The following is a 19388-nucleotide window of genomic DNA, read 5'->3' as shown; positions in this document are numbered from 1 at the left end:
TTTGCTAGCTAGGGGCAGACAGCAAAACAAGACAAGACACTCGTCTTTCCAGCCTGAGCAGAAGACAGAGGGGCCTGGAACGCTGGGGCGGGGGGTGGTGGTGATGTGCCACCCCAGAAATATGAAGCGTTGGATGCGAGGCCGGCTACTATTGTAGCCTTGACCCTGGGAAGTCCTTCTTGATGTCTGACCTTAATCGTGTTTTACAGGAGGGGGGTGGGGATTGCTAAGGGGAGCTTTCTTTCTTTTTTTGCCAAAGCAAGAGTTGTGTTAGTAGAGTTATGTCTGCATGGGATGCGGGCCCTTGGAATCCCTGATGCCTCGCTGTGACTCAGTTTCCCATCCTGGGATCTCAGGCTATGATTGAATACTTGAAGCACTTGTAGCAAATCAGTGAAGAAGAGGGTTGGGGCAGGGGCTGTTTGTCTGAGTCAAGGGCCTATGGAGACAGCAGCATGAGGTGGGCAGAGAGAAAAGTTGTCTGTTTATAAACCCCCTTCCCATGGCCTCTGGTCCCAGGACTCAGTGGGAGGAAGGGAGGGGTAGAGGCACAGGTTGGTACAGTGCTCAGTGACCCAGCAGGGGGAGGGCCTTGGCAAGGAATTTTCAGTTTGTTTCTCAATCTCTGTCTCTGAGACACGCACACACACATCACTGCAGACACCTTCAGGAGATGAGCCCAGAAAAGTCCCCCAGGTGGCGGCAGGGCGGGGCAGTACCAGATGGGGCCACGTGGTACCGTGTTCTGGCAGACACCCTGTGCTTGCCCCCTAGAACTGGAAGTTGAGCCCAGCAGGACCTTCCCCAACTCCCCTGTCATGTGCCTGGGAGCACCACAGGCTGGAGAGGGTTAAGTCTGGTTGGCAGGGACACCCCCCCACCCAGTGCAGTGAGAGAGAGGGAGGGGTGGTTAGCAGCTTGCTCTAGTTGGCGTCTCTCCCAGAATTCTTCGGAAAAGAACTCCCCTTTGACCCCCAGTACAAACTGAGCCCAGCCACCAGCCTCCCTCCTGCCTGCCTGTGGGAGCTTCACCCAGCCCCCTCCTACTGAACTGCTAAGCCTGATTCTCTCACCCTAGGCCCTCCCAGCCAAGCCCGGTCCCCAGGGGCATCTTCAGGGGACAAGAGAGACCACATGGGGACACAGGACCCACACCATTCTTCTCCTTGACACAGGATAACCCCGGGGTGGCTGCTGCTGGAAGCTGGGGTCCTCAGGCCTCCCCATCCATCCCTCCACCCGGGTCCTCAGGCCAGGCCGTGGGAGTCCTCCCCCCTCTCCCTGTGGGCTGAGCTCTGAGGGAGCTCTAAGGCATCTCCAGCGCCTTCTCCTTTCCTGCTTGCAGGGGAGGGAGGGGGAGCTGTGCGGTGGGGCCGCTGGGTCAGGCCTGGCTCCCAGCCAATCCACAGAAGTCGTGGAGAGGGGGTGGTGTCCAAGTAGCTCAGGGACTTCCTGGAGCTGCAGGCCCGTCTGTGTGTACAAGCTCAGTGGTGTGCGTGCTGGGGGTGGGGCTGGGGCTCTGGGAGGAGCAGGGGTAGAGATTGCTGGCCTGGGGCTTCTAGCTGTGACCCTCTCTCCACAGGGAGCCCCAGCCCAGATCACACCCTTGAGCCTGAGCCCGACACGCATTATCCTGAGGTGAGAGGTCTGTGTGCTTATGTGTGTCCTCACAGCCTCCTCGCTCAGCTCTGTCTGCCTCTGCCGTTGCCTCCTGCTTGGCTTTTTGTCTCGGGCGCCCTCCTCCTGGCTCTCTGCCCCCACTTCTCCTTTCATTCTCCTCCCCCCGGAGGAGAGGGTGCTGACTGCCTACAACCTGGAACCCGGTAGGGGATGGGGGCGGGGCCGGGGCAGGAAGGGTTAAAGCGCCACAGCTGCTGCTCCAGTGAAAGTCCCAGCCGGGGTGGGTGGTGGGGAGCCCCAGCCTGGTCACCCCTGGAGGGCAAGGTACGGTTTCCTTCCCGGGCATCCCAAGTTCTTGCTCCCCTTCGCCTGCTGCCTTTGGCCTCAGCTGGCTGAGTCAAAGCCAGGGTGGCTACCGGCCACAGTAATGTGGTTTCTGCCCTGGCCCCTAGACACACACACACAGACACACACACACACACACACACGCACACACAGAGGCACACACAGAGACACGCACGCTTTCTCCCTACTGCCACCCCCACCCCCTCCCTCCCTCCCTCCCTCCCCCCTCCCTCCCTCCCCCCCCTCCCCCCCCTCCTTCCTTACTTAGCAACAACTCCCTGAATTCACAACAAACACGCCTGCCTGTAGGCTCCTGGTCTGACTAGGGAAAGCTGGAGAAAGCGGAGGACTGCGAGGAGGCCCTTCTCCTAGACTGTCCCCAGGAGGGAGGGGCTTCGAGTCCCCCCACCCTCCCTGCTGGAGGCCACCACCCCTCAGGGACACAGAGGAAGTGGTCCTGCTCCCAACTCAGGCAATGAAAAAAGTGGGGGGCAGTGCCAGGTGTGGCTGAGCAGGTGCGGGGTGGGGGGGGCAGGGCTGGGACTCCACTCGTCACTAGTGAGTCCCACTTGACCTTTGACCCCCACCTGCGGAGACTCTTCCTGCCTCTGGGCCTCTCAGCAGGGGCCTGTGCTGTTGTCATGGTAACTTGCCTTGCTCCTTCCCCAGACTCTTAGGGACCAGGATGGGTGACGATGTAACAGATTGCGGGTAGATGGGGCTGGGGTGGCCCAAGAACTCTGCTCTCAGAACCCCAGTGGGCCAGGCACCTGTGTTGAGGGGGTGGGGAGTGGTGGCCTCTCTTTGATCTCTTCCCTGGGCAGGAACTGTGGCCTCTAGCTAGGACCTGGTGTGCATTGGGGTTGGAGGGAGTATGGAATGAGGGGGTGAGGCACCAATTGTTTCATCATAGCACAGAGGGCTGCTACCAGGGTGAACATGTATTGTGAAATGGTTAATAGCCCAGCTGCTGGAGTGTCTGAGTTCAAATCCTGACTCTTCTAATTTTGGACTGTGTGCCTCAGGCAAATTACTCAACTTCCCTGGGCCTCGGTTTTCTTATCTGTAAAGTGGGGATAACAAGAGAACTTTCTTGTAGAGTACTAAATTAGGGGATTAAATTAAATAATGCATGTGAAGCCTTCAGGACAGCTTGATGTTACAGAGTAAATGCTCAATAAACGTTAGAGCTCCTCCTCGTTATTATTAGTCATAGCTCTTCACAGGAACTCATGGTCCACCCGGGGGCTTTAGCAGGGGAAGAATTGATGGGGGTGGGGAGAGTATGGACGGTGGGAAAGAGACAGCCTTTCCAACACTTCAGACTCCTAGATTCTAATACCCATCCAGACCCACCTTCTTGCTGCCTCAGTTTCCCCACTGAGGGGAAACTAACATCTTGGTTGCAAGTTTGCCGAATAGCCATGCGCCTGGAGAGGGGTCTGAGGTCTTAGGGCCTGTCTCCCTCCACATCTCCCAGCACTTCTCAGGGCTGAGCCCTCCCTCCCCCATGCTATTAGCTCAGATCAGCTTCAACACCCCTCCCACCATCCCATCCCCTGATGCTCTGTTCCTTCACCAGGCTGAACAGCCATTAAGACACTCTGTTCTTAAATGGCTTAGATGGCTGCCTCCTCTCTTTCCTGGCCTAAGGGGTCAGGGACCTTCTTTGGGGAGAAAAGTAGCAGTGTGGGGCTGTTATATGGATGGCAGCTGTTAGGCCTGCCTTGGGGCCCAGGGTCCACTGGATTCCCTGTACCCTGCCTGGGCATCTTCTCTGAGCGTGGCAGGGCAGTGCCCAGGCCTGTGATATGTATAGAAGCCCAGATGGGCATGCCTGGCACCTGCTGCACACAGATGGGCAGAAGCCCATCCTGAAGCCCAGAGGAGGGGTGGGGTCATACCAGCATCCAGAGGACACCCCCAGAATCCTTTCCTCTGCGGCGTGGGTGAGTGTGGGCAGGGCTGGGTAAAGTTCTGTTTCAACCCTGTGTTACCTGGGGCAGGCCAGGGGAGAATGCTGAGTGACTCTGGGTGAGCAAGGCTCCGAAGGGCCCCGGGATGAGAGTCGGATGATGGAGGGGGTAAGGCTTGGGAACTTCTGGGTGAGGAGCCCAGCACTGGGCAGCAGGGATGGTGTGCCCACAAAGAGGGACGCTCTGCAGATAAGTGGTTTGGTCTTCTGGGAAGTGCATGTCCAAATCTCTGGAGAAAGTGGATTCAGATGTGGCAGAGTGCCTGGGATACCAGGGCTCTTGGGTACCTTCTCTGGCCTGGTACCAAGGTGGGTAGGCTGGAGCCCCTGGGTCTACTGACCACCTCCTTCTGGGAACAGAGGGAACACCTCCCTTCCATGGGCCTGGGAGTGAGGGCTCAGTGTTGGCCTGGGCCATGCCTCACTGCTGGGCTGGCCATGCCGCTTTTGCCCAGCCCCTGGGGCCTGTTCCTTGGGCAGGCTGGGGCTATTTTTGGGATCGGGCTGGGGCTCTGGGGCTGGTTTCAGATGTTCCAATGTGAACAGGAGAAAATGGGAACAGATGGCTGGAGGGTTCCAATCAGCAGGTCCTGCTGGGAGCAGGTTATTTTTAGGGCCTTGTTAACCCTTTGGGGGCTGTGGAGCCACCCTGAGAGGGACAGCCCTCTCTAGTTGAGAAGAGCACAGGTCTTCTCTCTGGACCTCTACTTTCAGAACTGCTTGTCCCAGTTGCTCTTCTTTTCCTCTCAGACCCTCCACTCTTTAAAGAGGCCCATGGCAAGAAAGTAGGCTCCAGCTTCCTCCCAGCCCAGACCCTGCACGGAGACTGCCAAGGAGTAGGTCGGGGAGAGGGGTGGCTGGTGGAGGGGATGGGACTTGGGCCACTGTTGAAAGGAAACTCCCCTTTGCTTTTCTCCTGGGCTTTTGAGACAGCCCTGAGGCTAAGAGAGTGGATAACTGCTCTCTGGGTTCATGCTCTGGGCTTGAGTGTATGTCGATAAACCCAGTGATGTCCAGGGGAGTGCTGGCTGAGGGAGCTGGCCTCTGTGAGGACAGAGGAAAAGCCAAGTTTTTGTACTTGATACCACTGGGATGATGCCCATGGGCCCCGATCCCTTGGATACTCAAGAGCAAGTATCTCGAGAGTGCCCATCTTTACCAAATGCCCACGGATTTGGGTGCCATGTAGGGTGTAAAGAAGGGGACATCATGGCCAGAGGTGGTTTGTTGAGGGCCGAGTATGTCACAGGCATTCTGTTGGATGGTTTCACTATTAGTATCTCACTCGATGTATTGATCCTCATTTTGCAGATGAGGAAACTGAGGCTCAGAGGGCTGAAGGGATGGACAAGGTCCCGTCGCTCAGAAGGGGTGGGATGTGATTGGCATCCTTGTTGGCCTGACTGCAAACCCGGTTCTCATTCCACTGCATCACTCACACTGCCAGTGTGCCAGCCCCAGAGGGCGAGGCTGACAGGACTGGGCCTCCTCAGGGAGCAGGTCTATGGAATGAGTGTAGGAACGGAGGCCTGGGGTCAGGGGACCCTGCCTATCACTGCTCTCACAATCCCTTAAGCCCTTCTTGCCTGAGGGTGCCAGGACTGACACCAGAAACCCCATTTGGCCTTCCTGTCTTCCCTGCGGGAGGATCACAGGCATACATCCTGTCTCATCAGCCCCCACCCCCCACCCGTCCTGGCCCACATGCCCCTGCTTCCTGTAGGGTCACAGCAGTCTGGATGTCAATGTGGGCAGAGCCCGAGGGCCCTCCAGCTGCTGCTGGTGCCAAGAGTTTGGGCCAGGCCTGCGAGGTGAGGGCTGGGAGGATGCCTCTGATGCTGGCAGTACCTGGGGGAGAGAGCAGAGCGGGCAGGCGGGCTCTGGGTGAGGTCCCGCGCCCCATGGTGCACTGCCTGTGCCAGCAGTCTGCCCGCACTCGCAACTCCCACAATGGCCCCATTGTTCCCAGCCGCCAGGCAGTCAGGCAGTTTGGAGGAGGTTCCTGGGCCACCCCTAATCCCCCCCCCCAAAAAAAAGGGCCAGATTAACCCCTTGGAGGATAGAGGCCAGGTGAGGGCCCACAGGGAGCTACCCTGCCCACTCCTCCCTTCTGGGAATCCAGGCTTGGGACGCCACCTCCCAACACGTGTACCCAGCGACAGGGCATCTGGGGAGATCGGGGTTTCCCACAGGGTGGGGAGTAGCACCTAGACCTCTCCCACCCCCAGGGTGGTGTAGGTGCCAGGGGGCAGGAAGTGCCAGTGGGGTGGCAGGCGGAGACCAGATATATTTGGGCCGGTGGGGCTAATTCCAGCCACCGCTGCCTGCCCTGCTGGCTCCTGAGCTCCTTTCCTTCCTGTGAAACCAGAGCTGGGTTGGGCCTAGCTCAGGATTTCGGTGGATTTAAAGAGGCAGCACCACCCCTGCCAGCCTGGCTTCCTCTCCCCTTCCCGAGGTAGGGTCTGGGGCAGAGAGAGGACAGGAGAGCTGCTTGCTCCTCCCTTGCCCCAGGCTAACCCCTAGCCCTTGCCCCTGCAGGGGGACCAGGCTTTTGGCACTCCCTTCTCCCAGAGCTTTGGGTGGGTGGGGTGGGCGGGGGTGGGCTGTGGTTTCCTGTGTTGGCTGTTTGTGCCTGGCCCAGAGTGCCCGCTGCCTGCCTGGGCTTCCTGCCCTGTCTTGTTTCCTTGTGCCCCCTCCCCCTCCCCCTCCCCCCGGGGAAGGCAGCAGCCAGAGATTGGGCAGTAGCATTTGGGGGCACCCTACTGCCAGGCCGTGACTGCTTCCCAAGGCCTGGCCACTTGGGCACTGGCTACGGGAGCCAAGTGAGGGGACCTCCGGCTTGTCTAGGCAATGCCACTTAGTCTGGTGGTTTCCAGAAGGGCAGAATCCCCACCAGAAGCACCCTGTTCCAGGACCCCAGACTGCAAGGTCTGGGGCCAGGAGTTTCCATGTCCCAGCAGGGTTAGGGTTGCCTTGACATCACCCTGGGGCTGCAGGTGGGGTAGGGCTGGAAACTCCCAGACAAAATGGTTGATTTGCATGGTCTCCTTTGGCAGGAGGTGGGCGGAAGTGGGGAGAGCTGCTAGGAACCAGGGTGAGGGGAAGGCCCCCCAAGCCTGGAAGTCCCCACACAGCGGGTCCCAGAGCAACACCTTGGTTCTTGAGCAGATTTCCTGCTGGGCTCTGAATCCTTGACCTCCCCACCCGGCTGAGTCACCACCTCAGGAAGAGGAAGTGACCTGGGTGGTAGAGGAGAGCTTCTAGGGACCAAGGAGTCCTGACACCCAAGAGAAAGGGGACTTGGGACCTTGTTGTCTTGAGTGCTGCCTCTCCCTGAGTCAGTGGCTGAGGACCCCACCACCAATACTCCCAGCAGGTTCCTGTTCTTTCAGCTACCGCAGGGTCCTAGCAGCCCATTTCCTCTCTAGACGTGTCTGCCCACTGCGTGTGGAAGCATGGACCCTCCAAGCGTGTTCTCACTGCCTCTTTGGGATGGTTCCGAGCTGGGCAATAAGACTGGTGGGCTGGCTGGTGAACCAAGGAGAGGCTCCCAAGGTGGGGGCAGCTGGAAATAGGCAGGTTGCCCCGTGGAAGCCTTCCTGGTCTCCCTCCCCCAGCTGAGGTCAGGCGCACTTTAACCCTTAGGTCACTGCCCCCCACCCTCCACCCCGCACCCCACGTTGCACGAGGAGGGCCATATCTCAGGCAGGCTTCGTCTCAGCAGCCTCCTGGGCTCCATTCTCATAGGTCTGCCCCTGGCCTCTTCACTCAGGTGACTGGCACCTGCTCCCTGTTTGTGAGCACATGTCACTGCTCCCCACCCTACCCCCTAAGAGGCAACCACAGCGCTGTGTTCCCAGAGCTCCATCCCTGTCCTTTCACCCATCTCGGGGGCTCCTGGCCTGGTGCCAGGAAGCCCCTTCACTGTTTGTTTAAAAACTGCACCCACCAGGAATCAGTTTTCCTGCCTCCCATCCCCAAGGTTTTCCAGGTCTCTTCCGGGGACTGTGAGTGCTAGAGGAGGACGGGGATCTCTGGGATCTGGGGCAGACCCCTGAGGGGCAAAGGGGGGAGGTGTGAGATGGGAAAGTCCTGACTCATCTGTACTTGACTCAGCTCGTCCTGCTGCTGGGTGGGAGCGAGGGGGTGGAGTCCTAGAGGGGAGGGCAACTCCAAGATTCTTCTAGAGAGGAGGCTCGCCTGACGGGGTACCCTGGAGAGGACTAATTTTCTAACAGCCCCTTCCCAAATTATTAGATGTCCTGATATTTGAAGCTGTAAACAGAGGAAAGTGGGTGGCCTTTGCCCTGCCCCAACCCCGGGAGGCTGGGTCCGGTGACCTGCGGCGTGTGGGAAGCCCATCTGTCTGGTGCAGGCTCAGATGAGCTGTCATGACTTGAGGGGAGGACACTGCAGTGTAGAGGAAACACCAGGGGAATGGGGTCTTGGTGCTGCCATGTAACGGTCATGTGACCCAGGGGCCTGTCACTTCCTTTTCCCCGATCTCAGTTTCCTCACAGTGAAATGGGGATAATAATGCTGTCGTGGCAGATGATTGGCAGATGATTTGAGGATCAGCAAGGTGGTGAAGGTGGAAGCCTGGGACCCAGGTCAGCCCCATAGGCCTGCCCCTAAGCCCAGGTGCCCTCCAGCTCTCCCCACCTCAGTCCCCCCAACCCCCCCCCCCCACCGCACCCGACCCCGCGTGATGCAGGAGATGGGGGCTGGCAGCAGGCTGCTTCCCAGCCAGGCCCTGGACTTTGGAATCTTCCCCTGAGGAGCCTCCCTCCCTAGAGACAGAGCTGGGGTGGGGAAGGCCAATGTGCCCTGGGGTTAAGTTAGGGTTAGACTCCCACAGGGTCACTGGTGTGCCCCCCACCCCCAGGTCCCAGCCCAGCCTCCGGCAGCTCTGGCAGGGAATGTAGGCAGGGAATGTGGGCCGGTGTCTGACTGGGCCTGTCACCGGGACAAAGCTTCTGGCCCAAGACTCCTCCTCTCCCCCCACCCCTTTCTGGGATCTGCGCGGGGAGGGGGGGGACAGGGCTGGGGGCGGTCGTGTGAGGCTTCTGTGTTTGTGTAAGTCTGTTTGTTGGTGTATCTATGGCCCCGTGTGTGTGTTTCTTTGTGACTACCGGGCTCAACTTTCTATGGCTCCCTTGTGGCCGGGCCTCAGTCTTTTCATCTGTTCAGTGAGTCGATGCGCTCCCTCTCTGCCCTCTGGCCGCCTCTGGAAACATGCCCTAGGCTGCTTCTGTGCTCCTGCTTCGGCCAGCACCTCCGCGGGCCGGCGTGAGCGCGCCTCTAGTTTCCTGGGCTCCGTGCGTGTCTTTGTCTCCCCGTCCACGTGTGAGCTGCGAGGGTGTGTGAGTCAGAGTTTGGGTGCTGGTGGGTCCCAGCGCCCCTGCCTGGCGGCGCCTAGCGCTGGACCGAACCTCGGCCCCGCCGTGGCGCGCGCCAGGCCCCTCGCCGCACTTGGCCGTGGGTCTGTCCGGGCGGCGCGTGCGGGGCCGGGAGAGGCACGCTGCAGTCCTGCCCGTCGCCCGCTCCCCGGCTCGCTGGCTCTCTCGCTCGCTCGCTCGCTCGGCCTCTCCGCTCTGGCTCTGCCGAAGGGGGCGGGGTGGGGTGCTGGGGCGGGGGGAGGGGAGGCTCCTGCATTCTTGCGGTCGGGGAGGAATCTGAGCCAGCGTTACTGGTCTCCAGAAGAGCCCAGCTGCAGCCCCGGGGCCCCGCCAGGCCTCTCGCTGCCCGCCCGGGCCTGCTGGGATGGGCACGGGCTAGGCCTCGAGCTGGGGGCGGGGCATCGCCCCTACCCGCGGCCCCCTTCCCGCCTGGGCGCCCAGGGGCAGGGCTCAGAGCTGGGGGCGGGGCGCCAGGGGGTCCCCCGCCCCCCGGGTGAGGGGCGTACCTGGGGGCGGGAGTCCCCCCCAACCCCCTGGGGCCTGACAGACCTCGCGGCCGCCCCAAGTGGACACTTTTGCAACCCATCCTTTTAGTGAATTCTGCCCCTGTGGCCCGGGGTGGGGGGGCCTTGCTAGAGACTGCAAGCTCCCTGAGGGTAAAGTGCGGGAGGAATGGGGATAGGAGCGGCCACTAGGATCCATACCCCGACTAGTAATCCTTCCTTGCCATTCACACCCTACCCTACCCAGTTCCCTAGTCCCAGGGCTGTTGGGTCCTCCCGTCTCCCCTCCCCTTCTCACACCCCCTCCCCAAGTCACAAGTTTTCTCTTTGGGGCTTGTTGCTGCAGTCCCTGCTCCAGTACCGAGTACCTGGCTGGGCCCTGGGCACGCACAGGGGCCGTAGCCCCACTGTGTGTGGGAACCATGAGGATCCTGGCTAACAAGACAAGGTGTGTGGGTGTCGCGGAGGGCGGGATATGTGTGTGGAGTGAGGGGAAGGGAAGGGCCCAGTGGTGATGGGACTGAACTGTGCAGGCTTGGAGAGCGAGACCCCCTGAGTACCTGCCTTCCAGGCCACCGGCGGGCTAAAGGGGGGTCAGAATGGGAAGGCCTGCCCCGAGGCAGGAGACCACAGCTTTAGTGCCTGGGCCCAGGGGACAGAGGGGAATGGCAACCAGCTAAGCCTGCTGTTCTAGTCCCTTCCAGCCCTTTCCTCTTAAAAACGGTTTGAGCAGACCCCTGCCCACCCCACTGTCGGGTCCGATGGCGCCCTCTGGCCTCAGTCTAGCTGGGGGTGGGAGCTGGAGGGAGGGGCGGTGCCTGCCTCCCTCCCCTTCTCCAGGAGAAGCCGGCAGACAGGGCCAGGCGGCAGCAGCAGGACAGCAGAGCTGAAATAAATCTGAGCTGGTGTGGAATGAGGGGGGATAAATATCCTCTCCCGTGATGTGATCTTTCCAGCGGCTATTAATAGGTCTCCGGGGAGGGGGAGGCGGTGGGGGGAGCGGGCTGGAGCTTAAAGGGCCCGCAGCCTAGGCTGCAGGAATCCTTGGCTTCAGTCTGCTTTGCACACCAGTCCCCTCCCCATTTTTTTTTCTGCTCCTGCCTGCCGGCCAGGCGTACTAGTATACCCCCTTGAGGCATTCCCCTCCTGCTCTGGGGAGCTGTCTGGACCAGTGGGTACCACTCTCTGGTGTGCTTTTCCCCACTTCCCCAGGGGAATGGGGCTGGGGCAGGAGCAGTGACCCTCAGGTCCTGTGCCCCTTCCATGCTGGTGTTGGGACACATGGCAGTTGAGGTTGGGGACCTTGGAAAGAGTCTGAAGACAGCAAACCCTTGACAAGAGGATGCTTAAGTGTTGGCCAGGTGCTAGTGGAGGGGGGTTGCCATGGAGGCTTGCAGTCTGTTGGATGCCGGGGGCTGGGGGTGGGTTGGATTCTACCAGTGTGAGGCCCTGGTTTTTGTTTGAATTGTGGGGATTGGAGGGTGGAGGGGGTTGCCCCATCTTCACTGCCCAATGTGGAGAGGGGAATCAGCCCTTCTCTGAGGAGCCATGGAGGGGGGTAGGGGATAGCTGGTGGTCTTAAGATGCCACTCAGCCCCCACCTCCCCTACCACTAGGTGAGGCAGGATGGGGCGATTAAAATCCAGGCGTGCTACACCCCTAGCAGGATTAACTTTTCATGTCTCTTCCACCTTCTCCAGGTTACCCCACCCTAGGAGGAGAGAAGCTCCAGGGAGCCCGCCGCTGTCCCCCCGCGGCCACTGCCCCCCTGCCCCAGCCAAGCCAATGCACCCAGAAAATAAGTTGACCAATCATGGCAAGACAGGGAATGGCGGGGCCCAATCCCAGCACCAGAATGTGAACCAAGGACCCACCTGCAACCTGGGCTCGAAGGGCGTGGGGGCGGGGAACCATGGGGCCAAGGCCAACCAGATCTCACCTAGCAACTCAAGTCTGAAGAACCCCCAGGCAGGGGTGCCCCCTTTCAGCTCGCTCAAGGGCAAAGTGAAGAGGGAGCGGAGCGTGTCTGTGGACTCCGGAGAGCAGCGAGAGGCTGGGACACCGTCCCTGGATGCGGAGGCCAAAGGTATCCCATTTCCTGATCCCCAAGACCCCAGCATCTTCCACAGCCCTAGACTCACACTTGCTGGGAGACCATCTTTCTAGCCCCCTTGCCTAATCCTCAACCCCCACTCCTCTCCAGCATTTATGCCGGGGACACGTTTCTCTTACCCCCATTATACCCACCCATCTGGTCATTCTCTCAGGATTGGATGGAGATGTCTCATCCTTAGGTGCCACCCATGGAGGGGCCACACAGAGTGATGGGGCCTCTGGTCGGTCAGTCTCATGCCTCTCCTGCTTTCCCACCAGAGCCCCCAGAGCGGGAGAGGGAGGTGCTCTGGGGTGAGGAGCAGACCCTTACACTTCCCAGGAACCTCCTGGTATCCTGGCTGGTGGGAGCTATGGTGTAGGCACTGGGGCCTGGAAGAGTAGCAGCAGTTTCCCCCTCCCCCCCCAGCCCTAATTAGAACCAGTTGTGGTTGGGGATTATGCTGGGCTTGGTGCTGGGTGGGGGAGGGGAGGCAGGCAGCAGGGCTGTAGAGAGAAATCAGAAACAAATGGTGTCGTGGTGGGGGCCAAGGGCTGGCAAAGTGCCCACCATGGCCGGGGCAGTGCCCCCTGGGGTGGGGCATCTGGGAGACGGGGCTTGGGAAGGATCCCGGGGCCTCTGGGTACTCACTCTGACCCCTGCCTGCCTGGGCAGAAGTGGCACCCCGGAGTAAGCGGCGTTGTGTGCTGGAGCGGAAGCAGCCATACAGTGGAGACGAATGGTGCTCAGGACCGGACAGCGAGGAGGATGACAAACCCATTGGGGCCACCCACAGTGAGTGCCCATCACTGCCACGATGCTGTGGCCCCTGGTGCCCCCAGAGGATAGCTGCCCTAAGGGAACTTCCCTCTCATCTAGGGCTTCAGAAGGCCCAGCCTGGGAAGAGGGAGCAAAGGGTCAGGAGCCCAGGCTCCTCCTCTCCCATCTCACATCTCTGACTCAGTCCCTCCCTGCACTGTGACAGCTCAGTTGCTGTCTTCCAGGTGCTCGGTGGCCCCCTCTCCCTGGGGACCAGGGTGGGGTAGGTTGAACCTCAGGTGGCCTCTCCTGGCCACATCTACACCTCCTCCCGTGAATTCCTGGCCTATGCTGCCACCTACTGGTTATTAGAGGGAGGGCGGTGAGGGTCCAGCATCACTGGGAGCTGGACAGCTGGCTCGGCTGCGCAAAGCTGTGCTAAGCCTGGGTGTGAGCTGACATTGCCTGTGTGTCTGGTGCCCTTCCCTACCCTCTAATTGACTCCTGGCAAGTGCCCGGAGCGCATCACCAGGACAAGGAGTGGGTGTGGGTGGACGCCCACCCCTCTCATTCTTGCATTGATCAGCATTTATTTGGGCCTGGCACTAGTGATGGGGGAGAAACAGACATACTCCTGCCCTTGGGAAGCCCATATACATTGATTTGATGCTTTCCCTCCAAGCTTATGTCTGTGTGTGGGGAGAAACAACTTAATGCGTAAGAAACTAACCAGAGAATGTTAAATTGTGAACTTGTCGAAAACCAGACTGTAGAAAGAAGGAAGAAAAAAATATGCAGGATACTTTTTGCTACTTTGTTTTATTTAATCCTTATAACAGCCTTGTGAGGTAGGTGTTACTATGATGCAGAGGAGGAAACAGACTCAGCAGATGTTTGTGGAAAGGGCAGATCATGTCCGTGGAGGTGGTGTATGGGATCAAATACTGAAGCCTCTGCAGCTGGTGGCACTTTAAAGGTCATCTGGTCCCAGCCATCCCCCACCCCCACCCCAGGGGACTCACTGGTGGTCCACAAGCCCCTGGCCAAACCCTTCAGTGATAGATGGGGGTGGTCACTGCTTCCCAGGGCAGACCCTCCTCAATTCACTTTTATAACACTAGACTGTACCGTTGTAGAAACATGAAAACACAGGGAAATCAAAGAAGAAATTGTTAACACCCCATACCCGATACCAAGGCAAGCACTTACCGTTTTAGTTATATTGCCATTAGATTCTCGAAGGGTTCTTGATGGTAGGGCAGTATAATGTAGAGGTTAAGAGCACAGACTCTGCAATCAGACTGCCTGGGTTTATATCCTGGCTCTTCCACTTATTATCTGTGTAAATTTGGGAAAGGGCCTCAGTTTCCTCATCTATAAAAATAATCTTTTTCTCTTAGCGTTGTTGTGAGGAGTCAATGAGTTGAGACATGTAGCACACTTAGAACAGTGTTAGCTTTTTTTTTTTTCTGGCTGCAGTGGGTCTTTGTTGCTGCACGTGGGCTTTCTCTAGTTGAGGTGAGCAGGGGGGGCTACTGTTCGCTGCAGTGCACGGGCTTCTCATTGTGGTGGCTTCTCTTCTTGCGGAGCATGGGCTCTAGGCTCATGGGCTTCAGTAGTTGTGGCTCGCGGGCTCTAGAGCACAGGCTCAGTAGTTGTGGTGCACGGGCTCAGTTGCTCCGCGGCATGTGGGATCTTCCCGGACCAGGGCTCGAACCCGTGTCCCCTGCATTGGCAGGCAGGTTCTTAACCACTGCGCCACCAGGGAAGTCCCCAGTGTTTAGCTTTTATTGTTATCATTGTACTAGAAGTTATTTTATTGAAATAAAGCCTGCCTCTCTGCCCATAACTCATCCCCAGGAGTCCTAGTTCTGCGTATTGAATGTGCACCTTCCTCTTCCCCAGGGCAGCCCTCACACATTGAAATCAGCTCTCAAGTTCCCCTCTCCCCCAAACTTCTGGCTTTGTTATTCTATGTAAAACTGGAGAGACAGGGTCCAGAGCAGGGCCGTTAACGAGGTAGGAGTGTTAGAGAAGATTTCTTCAAGAAGAGGAGCCTGCCAGTGGGCCTGCAGGAAGGTGGCTGCTGCCCCAGCTCAAGGGAGACAACTTGGGGCAGTAGGTGCTCTCACTGTCTGCAGGCCAGGCACTTGATGGTGGCAAAGTTCCACCCACTCGCTAGACCTATGAATGACCAAGCGTAGATCTTTTGTAGGCGAGGACTTACAGTCAGGGCTGTGACCATGGAACAAAACCTCGCTCGGTGCCGAGGATGGCCAGTCTACCCTGGCAGTGAACCCAGTATGTCAGGCTTTGGTAACTCTCTGTTTTCTAAACAGTTTTTTAGTTTGTGACATGGTTGTGAACTTGCTGTAAAAATAGATTTCTTTGACCAGCCCCTCCCCCTCCTGCAGGGCTGGAGTTAGTGTTTCCATTTTACAGATGAAGGAACTGAGGCTTAGAGGGAGGAAGCATCTTGTTCATAAGGTTGCAGAACAGTTAGTGGTAGGGCTAGAATGAAAACCATTCAGCGTTTGAATCATCAGCTGTACAAGCTCTTTGCCTTCTCCCCTCACCTGGCCAACGTGCATACACACGCACAGACCACGGCGAGGGGTCGGAGCAGGGCCACGCTCGGGGCTCTGCAGCCCCTGCCTGGTGCAGACCCTGGCTCTGCACTGCCTGGGTGCCAAGCATGCGGGGGCCTATTCATAAGGGGCACATTTTCCCTCTCCCTCCTCTCCACATGGTCTGCACAATTTCCATCCTTTTCAAAGGTCTAGGGCAAGTATAGAAACTAGACTAGTGAAAATGCCCGATTGGGGCCCCAGATGACCCTGTGGACACGAGCTATGAAGCAGTGAGCCTCTCTGTCCCTGGGCATCTCTGGGATCGTACGGTAGCGGCAGGGGGGTGGGCGGCTGTCCCCCCACTGGATCTCCTCTCTAAATCTGGGCCTCTTTCCCTCTCCTCTCCTGTGCAGATTGTAATGTAGCAGACCCAGCCATGGCGGCCCCACAGCTGGGTCCTGGCCAAGCCGCCCAACTGCCCCTCAGTGAGAGCAGCGCACCAGGCCCCCCGCATGGGCCCCCGCCAGGCCTCCGGCCCGACGCCCCCGGGGGTGGAGGCGGGGGTGTCCCGGGAAAGCCTCCCTCACAGTTTGTGTATGTCTTCACCACCCACCTGGCCAACACGTAAGTGCCTCAGCCCTTGTTTGCCTAGCACCCCTCAGCCTGGGGTCCTGAGTGAGTGCCTGCAGGGGGCCAGGGTTGGCTTGGGTTGGGCTGGGTGAGGTTGAGGGCTCCTTCCTGCCCGCCTCTCTGAGCTGTCTGTGCCCGACCCTCCTGTGTAGGGCTGCGGAGGCAGTGCTGCAGGGCCGGGCCGACTCCATCCTCGCCTACCACCAGCAGAACGTGCCCCGTGCCAAGCTGGACCAGGTGAGTGTGTCACCTGGCCTGGGCGTGGTGCTCTGTGAGCAGCGGATTGGCCAGTGCATCCCCTTACCTGTCATGTGCTCTGCCTTTGTCCTCTTGCAGGCCCCCAAAGTGCCACCCACCCCAGAACCGCTACCCCTGAGCACGCCATCAACAGGCACCCCTCAGTCCCAGCCTCCTCCACTGCCGCCACCGCCACCCCCAGCCCCAGGCAGCGCCCCCCCTGCTCTGCCTTCCGAGGGGCCTCCTGAGGACACCAGTCAGGACCTGACACCCAACTCGGTGGGAGCTGCCAGCACGGGTGGTGGCACTGGGGGTACCCACCCTAATACCCCTACAGCTTCCACCGCCAACAACCCGCTGCCTCCTGGAGGAGAGCCCAGCAGCGCTCCCGGCCCTGCCCTGCTTGGGGAGGCCCCCACTGGCAATGGGCAGCGGAGCCTGGTGGGCTCAGAGGGCCTGTCCAAGGAGCAGCTGGAGCATCGGGAGCGCTCCCTCCAGACGCTGCGAGACATTGAACGGCTGCTGCTCCGCAGCGGGGAGACTGAGCCCTTCCTCAAGGGGCCCCCTGGAGGAGCGGGCGAGGGGGGACCACCAGCACAAGCCCCTCCCGCCCCCCAGCAGCCACCCACGGCCCCGACCAGCGGGCTGAAGAAGTACGAGGAGCCCTTGCAGTCCATGATTTCGCAGACACAGAGCCTCGGGGGCCCCCCGCTGGAGCATGAAGTGCCTGGGCACCCCCCGGGTGGGGACATGGGGCAGCAGATGAACATGATGATGCAGAGGCTGGGCCAGGACAGCTTGACACCTGAGCAGGTGGCCTGGCGCAAGCTGCAGGAAGAGTACTACGAGGAGAAACGGCGGAAGGAGGAGCAGATCGGGCTGCATGGGGGCCGCCCACTGCAGGACATGATGGGCATGGGGGGCATGATGGTGAGGGGACCACCGCCTCCCTACCACAGCAAGCCTGGCGATCAGTGGCCCCCCGGGATGGGAGCCCAGCTGCGGGGGCCCATGGATGTCCAAGATCCCATGCAGCTCCGGGGTGGACCACCCTTCCCCGGTCCCCGTTTCCCAGGCAACCAGATGCAACGGGTGTCTGGGTTTGGGGGCATACAGGGTATGCCCATGGAGGTGCCCATGAATGCCATGCAGAGGCCTGTGAGGCCGGGTATGGGCTGGACTGAAGACTTGCCCCCTATGGGGGGGCCTGGCAATTTTGCCCAGAACGCGGTGCCCTACCCAGGCGGGCAGGGTGAAGCCGAGCGATTTATGACCCCTCGGGTTCGTGAGGAGCTGCTGCGACACCAGCTGCTGGAGAAGCGGTCGATGGGCATGCAGCGCCCCCTGGGCATGGCCGGCAGCGGCATGGGGCAGGGCATGGAGGTGGAACGGATGATGCAGGCGCACCGGCAGATGGATCCGGCCATGTTTCCTGGGCAGATAGCTGGCGGCGAGGGCCTGGCGGGCACTCCCATGGGCATGGAGTTTGGTGGAGGTCGGGGCCTCCTGAGTCCCCCCATGGGGCAGTCTGGGCTGAGGGAGGTGGACCCACCCATGGGGCCAGGCAACCTCAACATGAACATGAATGTGAACATGAACATGAACATGAACCTGAATGTGCAGATGACCCCACAGCAGCAGATGCTGATGTCGCAGAAGATGCGGGGCCCCGGGGACATGATGGGGCCGCAGGGCCTCAGTCCCGAGGAGATGGCCCGGGTGCGGGCCCAGAGCGGCAGCGGCATGATGGGCGGCCCGCAGAAGATGCTGATGCCCTCGCAGTTTCCCAGCCAGGGCCAGCAGGGGTTCTCTGGGGGCCAGGGACCCTACCAAGCCATGCCCCAGGAAATGGGCAATACTCAAGACATGTTCAGCCCCGACCAGAGCTCAATGCCCATGGCCAACGTGGGTACCACCCGGCTCAGCCACATGCCCCTGCCTCCTGCGTCCAATCCTCCCGGCTCTGTGCATTCAGCCCCAAACCGGGGGCTGGGCAGACGGCCTTCAGACCTCACCATCAGTATTAATCAGATGGGCTCGCCGGGCATGGGGCATCTGAAGTCGCCCACCCTTAGCCAGGTACACTCACCCCTGGTCACCTCGCCCTCCGCCAACCTCAAGTCACCCCAGACTCCCTCACAGATGGTGCCCTTGCCTTCGGCCAACCCGCCAGGACCTCTCAAGTCACCCCAGGTCCTCAGCTCCTCTCTCAGCGTCCGTTCGCCCACCGGCTCGCCCAGCAGGCTTAAGTCTCCCTCCATGGCGGTGCCTTCTCCAGGCTGGGTCGCCTCGCCCAAGACAGCCATGCCCAGCCCCGGAGTCCCCCAGAACAAGCAGCCGCCTCTGAACATGAACTCTTCCAGCACCCTGGGCAACGTGGAACAGAGTGAGTCAACGGGGCCGGGCAAGTGGGCCCTGGCCTCTGGCGCAGGGAGCCTCCCTGGTGGGGGTGTTCTTGCTGGGCCAGGGGAATGAGTTAAGGCATCTGTGCCAGGGCCCAGGGGTAGACGGCTCTGCTCGAGGGGCAGACGCTGGCAGCTGTGTGTGCGCTTTCACAGGGAGCACCACGTTCATCTCCCAGGCATGTCAAGGGGGTCATATTTGGGATCTCCCCACTGCCTGGGGCCATGAGGCTGCAGGAACTTCTTGGAGACAGGTGGGCTGTAGTGACAGTGGGGGCCTGTGTTGAGTGGGACATCTGTGCCTGGAGGGGTCAGGTGGAGATTTGGGAGCTGACCTCTTCCTAAGCCCCCAGTGTGAGCAGCCAAATTCATCTTCCCCTCCCCAGTCACCCCCTGCTCTTTCTGTCTCCCCGCTTCTGTAGGTGCCCTCCCGCCTAGCGGCCCCCGGAGCAGCTCCTCAGCGCCTCCCGCCAACCCTCCCAGCGGCCTCATGAACCCCAGCCTGCCATTCACTTCCTCCCCAGACCCCACGCCTTCCCAGAACCCCCTGTCACTGATGATGTCCCAGATGTCCAAGTACGCCATGCCCAGCTCCACCCCGCTCTACCACAATGCCATCAAGACCATCGCCACCTCAGACGACGAGCTGCTGCCCGACCGGCCCCTGCTCCCCCCGCCACCACCACCGCAGGGCTCTGGGCCAGGTGCGGGGACGGGGAGGGGCCGCGGGGAGAAGAGCTGATGCAGGCACTGGGAGTGGGAAGAGTTGCCACGGCCAGCGGCTGCCCCTGCGGTCCTGCTGGCTTTTTTGTGCTTCCAAAGAGCCCTGGGCGTCGGGGCGGGGGGGTGTCCCAGG

The 19388-nt window shown here is 60.1% G+C and overlaps 1 protein-coding gene across 6 annotated transcripts in view; it reads left to right on the top strand.

The window, feature by feature from the left end:
- Positions 1-19388, top strand: part of BCL9L (BCL9 like) — a 28752-nt gene that overhangs the window by 5679 nt on the left and 3685 nt on the right. For 2 of the 6 annotated variants that reach the window (XM_004273324.4, XM_033434456.2), the window contains exons 2-9: positions 1583-1638; positions 10189-10290; positions 11543-11928; positions 12610-12729; positions 15677-15887; positions 16046-16130; positions 16230-18516; positions 18955-19236. In XM_004273324.4, the coding sequence (XP_004273372.1) occupies positions 10265-10290; positions 11543-11928; positions 12610-12729; positions 15677-15887; positions 16046-16130; positions 16230-18516; positions 18955-19236 (3397 nt within the window). In that variant the 5' untranslated portion in view covers positions 1583-1638; positions 10189-10264. The other 4 variants (XM_033434457.2, XM_033434458.2, XM_012534321.3 and 1 more) reach the window with 3 other exon arrangements.

Source organism: Orcinus orca, chromosome 8 (assembly GCF_937001465.1).
Source record: "Orcinus orca chromosome 8, mOrcOrc1.1, whole genome shotgun sequence".
In the NCBI taxonomy this organism is placed as follows: domain Eukaryota; kingdom Metazoa; phylum Chordata; class Mammalia; order Artiodactyla; family Delphinidae; genus Orcinus; species Orcinus orca.
This window is presented reverse-complemented; position numbering and strand designations above follow the sequence as displayed.